Source organism: Dipodomys ordii, unplaced genomic scaffold (assembly GCF_000151885.1).
Source record: "Dipodomys ordii isolate 6190 unplaced genomic scaffold, Dord_2.0 Scaffold3, whole genome shotgun sequence".
NCBI lineage: Eukaryota > Metazoa > Chordata > Mammalia > Rodentia > Heteromyidae > Dipodomys > Dipodomys ordii.
The window spans coordinates 515,313-520,561 of record NW_012267219.1 but is presented as its reverse complement, the minus strand read 5'-3'; the positions used below and the strand labels follow the sequence as shown (position 1 = coordinate 520,561).

The 5,249-nt window shown below is 35.8% G+C and overlaps 1 protein-coding gene across 1 annotated transcript; it reads right to left on the bottom strand.

The window, feature by feature from the left end:
* Positions 1 to 3,853: 3,853 nt before the first annotated feature.
* LOC105988367 (olfactory receptor 6C3-like) lies at positions 3,854 to 4,792 on the bottom strand. Its single transcript, XM_013019975.1, has one exon. The coding sequence runs from the start codon at positions 4,790 to 4,792 to the stop codon at positions 3,854 to 3,856; it is 939 nt and encodes a 312-aa protein (XP_012875429.1).
* Positions 4,793 to 5,249: the final 457 nt, after the last annotated feature.

Genomic DNA, 5,249 nt, shown 5'->3' with positions numbered 1-5,249 from the left:
TCTTTCTTTCTTTCTTTCTTTCTTTCTTTCTTTCTTTCTTTCTTTCTTTCTTTCTTTCTTTCTTTCTTTCTTTCTTTCTTTCTTTCTTTCCTTTTGCTGGTCGTGGGGCCTGAACTCTGGGCCTGGGTGCTGTCCCTCAGCTCTTCAGCTCAAGGCTAGTGTTTTACCACTTGAGGCACAGTGCCACTGCTGAGGAATTGAACTCAGGGCCTCATGCATCTGAGTCAAGCACTCTACCACTGAGCCAACTACCCAGCCCCACGGCTCTACTTTCGAAGTAATACGTTTACCAATTTAATTCCTATTGGTCAGTTTTATAGGAGTAATAGATGATATTATATTTTTACAAGTATCTTTCTCATCACAGAACCAGTTTCACATTCTGGTTTTTCATTTTTTAGTGTATATTACAGTTTTTCACATATACATACATTATATTTTAATCAGATGAAATCCCTTTATTGCTTTTTCTTTCCCTCTTCCTCCTAGCCCCTGTTACCCAACAGCTTTCTGTGAGTTTCCTTATGCTACATAATAACTTAAACTCCCAAAGAATCAACAACTTATCTAATGAAATGGTAAATAAACTGAACAGACAGCTCTCTAAAGAAGACATGCAAATGACCAATAAATACATGAAGAAATGTCCAATAACTTTGGTCTTAAAGGAAATGCAAATCAAAACAACAATGAAGTTTCTTCTCCAGTGAGACATGCCATGAACAAGACCATAAACAACAAATGCAAATGGAAATACGGGGGAGTAAGGACCTTCATACACTGTTGATAGGAATATAAATTAGTGCAGCAGTGGAAAACAGTACAGAAGTCCCTCATAAAACTAAAAATAAAACTACCCTATGATCTAGTGATACCATGCGTGGGTATATATCTGAAGAAAAGTAAGTCAGGATAGCACTGGGACACCTATACATCTATGTTCATCAGCACTGTTTACAACAGCTAATGAAACATTGATACTGGGTGTTACTGGGGCCATCTTGGTGGGTAATAGGGAACTGGGTCTAACTGGGGTCATCTTGGTGTCTTGGTGGATGAAGGTGAAATCCCACTTCCAGGTGATGTGCATGCCTAGATTCCTAGAGGCAGAGGCGGGGATGTGGACAACAGGTTACTGGACCTGCCAGACCTGTGCCATGAACTCGAGAGACTCTGAACTCTCAAGTGCCCTGTGACCCTGCCCCTGCCCATGACCCTGTTTAGACCCTGACCACTTCAGCTGCCATTTGATGCCATGCCTTGTCTCCTGACTCTCCTCAGGTCACCATGGCGTCCCAGTTCAGCTCTCCATTATAGTTGATCTGCTTTATTGAAATTGTTTTTCTGCTCGTCCTTTACTACCCTTGTGGCTCAGTTTTCTAACAGCTTTAAGAGTATTCGAAGCTGCAACTTTTTTGGGGAGACATGTATCGGTTCACAGTTGCCAGTGTTCTATTAAAGACTTCCAATTGCCCTCTCAAAATGTGGCTTCTCTGTATCTCATGACTGAATTCCCATATAACACTAAGCTATGGAAGCAGCTCAGATGCCCCACAACTATAGAATGTAGAAAGAATATAAGTCATTTGTGGGTAAATGGATGACAGTGAAGAGATCATCCTGTTAATTGAAGTAATCCAGGCTTAGAAGAATAAAAGATAAAGGTCTCATATATAAAAAAAAATCAAGTGTGTGTGTGTGTGTGTGTGTAACAGACATGATTATGATTTGAGGACTACATGGGAGACAAGAGAGGAAAAGAAAGAGGAAAAAAAAGAAAGGAAAAGGATGATGGAGGGTGAAGGCTATTGAAATACATTGCTTCTGCATAGAGAAGTCATTGGGAAGTTCATTGACATTCTTGAATAATAAAGAGGAGGGAAGGGAAAAGAGAAATAAAGAGGGTTAATGTTAAGTATAATACATTCTCATATATGCATGTGTATAATACCATGGTGAAACTCTTGGGCACAATTAACATACACTAAAAAATAAATAATAGAATGGTAAAGCAGGTTCTATTTGAAGGGAATACCAGTGGAGGATTGGTCAAATGGAGGTCAAGGAGGGTTATTATAATACTTTATATACCTATGTGAGAAATGGTTGGACAAAAGGTGAACAAATGAAGCAGAGATACTCACTAGACACTACATTGAAAATGAACTATAAAACTTGTTGGAGAGGAGAGCCAGGAGGGAAAAAATGGGGAGAAAATGAGGGAAGAGGTAACACTATTCAAAAAGAAATACACTTAATACACTTATTACCTGACTTATGTAATTGTAACCCCACTGTGTATCACCTTTACAATAAAAATAATAAAAAACAAATAAAATATATATGTAAAAATAGAACAATGAAACCTGTTGAAATGGCTGTACTAAGAGGTTTGAGAGTTTTAAGGGAGAGTCAGAAGAGAATGAATTTGATCAAGATATTTTGTATGGATAAATGAAATATCCTAATTCAATCCTCATATAACAAATAAAGCTAACAAAATATAAACATTTTTTTAATTATTTTCTATAATTATTTTAGGTGGCTTTCTTTAAAGAAATATAAAAATACATTAATTAATTTTAGTAATGGTAGAAAGGTCCAGTCCTGATTATTTATACTAGTATGTATAAAAACAAATAAAATCAAGCGACAGCCCATGCAACAATAGTTTTCTCAACAGTAACCCAACAATAACTGTAAAAATTCTTGTAAATCTCTAAGCTACAGACTTTCAATTCTTTCAGTAGTCATCTACAGTTTAACAAGGAAGTGAAAAAGAAATGAAGTAAAAGTAAAATGATTATATCAAATAACAGAATTTCTTCAGAAGGAGATTAGAGGATCCTGTTCAGTATCATGAAAAGTATATAGGCTTTACTGCGAAGAGTCAGATTGAACACATGAATGGGCTATTCAATTATTTTTTTTAGAGGTTCCTTATTTTACTTTTGTGCTATTACTGGAGCTTGAACTCAGAGCCTTGTGCTCTTGCTTGGCTGGTTTGTTTACAGCTATTTCTCTACCCCTTAAGCCATACCCCCAGTTCTTCTTTCATGGATTTTTGACTATATATGATAACTTTTCAAGCTCCTATTTCTCTGATTAAAATATTGAGAGTATATTTGAGGACTGAATGAAATTTCATGACTAAATTTGCTCCATAAATGGTATGACATTCAGTATAACTGTAGCAATTATTTTCTTTTTCTTGAGCTGTGATCAATTCTAAGGTTTGGACAGGATATCCATAGTATTTGTGATTTATTAAAGACACTATTCTCTTCAATGACTAAATATTTTCATATTTGATCTACATTAGTTCTTATTGTACACTTATGGAAATTTTAACATTATCTTCAAATAAAGTATGGAAGGTCAGTGAAATTTATTAAATTTCAGTAATTTATAAAGCTAGCAACTTCTTTATTTGGGTCTCTACTTGAGTTTCCAAGACATTTTTAATGTGGTAATTAATTACACTGAAGTAAATATGAACATATTATTGATTATTTTGATATGTTTTTCTGGAAGTATTTGTTATCATGATAATGGTGCTCAGACACATAAATTCATTGCTGAAAATCCATAGCAGTAGAAGTCTGTTTTGATTGCTTGATGTCATACTTTATATGAGTTATAAAGTTTTCTATTGGGGAATTTTAATCAATGAGTGCATAGAGCCAATAAATAGCTTCAAGAAAAGACAACACAGGGATACACTGAGAATAAAATAAAATCTGAAGTGAAATGTCCATGCAGGCATTTGTGAGGTGGATAAAAGACAAAGTTTTATAAACACTTTTTGAGTCTTCGCAGTAACTAGCATTCATTCATTCATGTTAACACAAGTTCATTTATGCTTATAAAACACTACTTTATGAACCAAACTTTTGAAGGCTTCTTTTACTTGCTGGTTCCGCAAGGTGTAAATGAAAGGGTTCAACATGGGAGCAATGGAGGTGTTGAGAATGGCCACTCCTTTGGTCAGCGAGGCCCTGTCCTTGGCTGAAGGCTTGACATACATGAAGATGCAGCTTCCATAAGACATGGAGATGACAATCATGTGAGAGGAGCAGGTGGAGAAGGCCTTTTTCCTCTGGTTGGCTGATGGAATTCTCAAAATGGTGCTCATGATGCCTATGTAGGACAGAATCACCAAGGCCAATGTGAACAGCAGAGTAATAAAGGCAAAGTAAAAGCCAAGCATCTCTAAAAGCCAGGTATCTGAGCAGGAGAGTTGTAGAATGGGGAAATAGTCACAGGAGAAGTGATCGATGACATTGGAAGCACAAAAATCTAACTTAAGGACCAGCATGAGCAGAGGAAAAACAAACAGAAATCCTGCCAGCCAGGAAACACAGACCAGCAAGATGCAGATTTTCTTACTCATGATGGTGGCATAGTGCAGAGGCTTGCAGATGGCAACATAGCGGTCATAAGACATGGCAGTCAGAAGAAAAAATTCAGACACACCCATGGAGAGGAAGAAAAACAACTGAGCCAAACAGTTGTTATAAGAAATGGTTTTGACTTTAGTAATGATTGACCCCAGAAATCTAGGCATGGAGACACTGGTGAATATAATTTCCAAGAAGGAGAAATTCTGGAGGAAGAAATACATCGGAGTCTTCAGACGTGAGTCTAGTAGGGTGAGCGTGATGATGGTTAAGTTTCCAGTGACACTTAGTATATAAGTTATAGATAGAAAAATGAAAATGACAACCTGCAGCTTTGGATCATCTGATATGCCCAAGAGTACAAACTCTGTGATCGTAGTGTGGTTTCTCATGCTAACATGTTTCTTCCAACAAAACCTATTGGTGAAAAGAAAATAGAAAGGAATTTTAAAAATTATTTTAAAATTTTCTTTCTAAATATTGTTTTAAAATATTGTTAGTATTGTCAATGAAATGAAGATATGGGCTTTTTTCTCTGTTAGAACAACTTGTGTTCTTTCTGATGAAAACAAAAATCATATGTACATCCTGTGTGGAAAAGGAAGTACATGCACAGATCTGTGTGTATGGTTGAGTTTTCTCATGGGTGATTTAAAATAATACCTTTTTGTGGTCATATTTTACATAGGTGTAATATTCTTTCTAATAACAGATTTTTACAACAATATATTCATACTCAGAGTACTGAGAACTTATTTCCTAGTTTCCTAAATTATGCTTTGAAGATTGTCTACAATTTAGTATTAATTCTGAGTCATTTATTGAGATAGAAAATTCACTGGTGGCAAG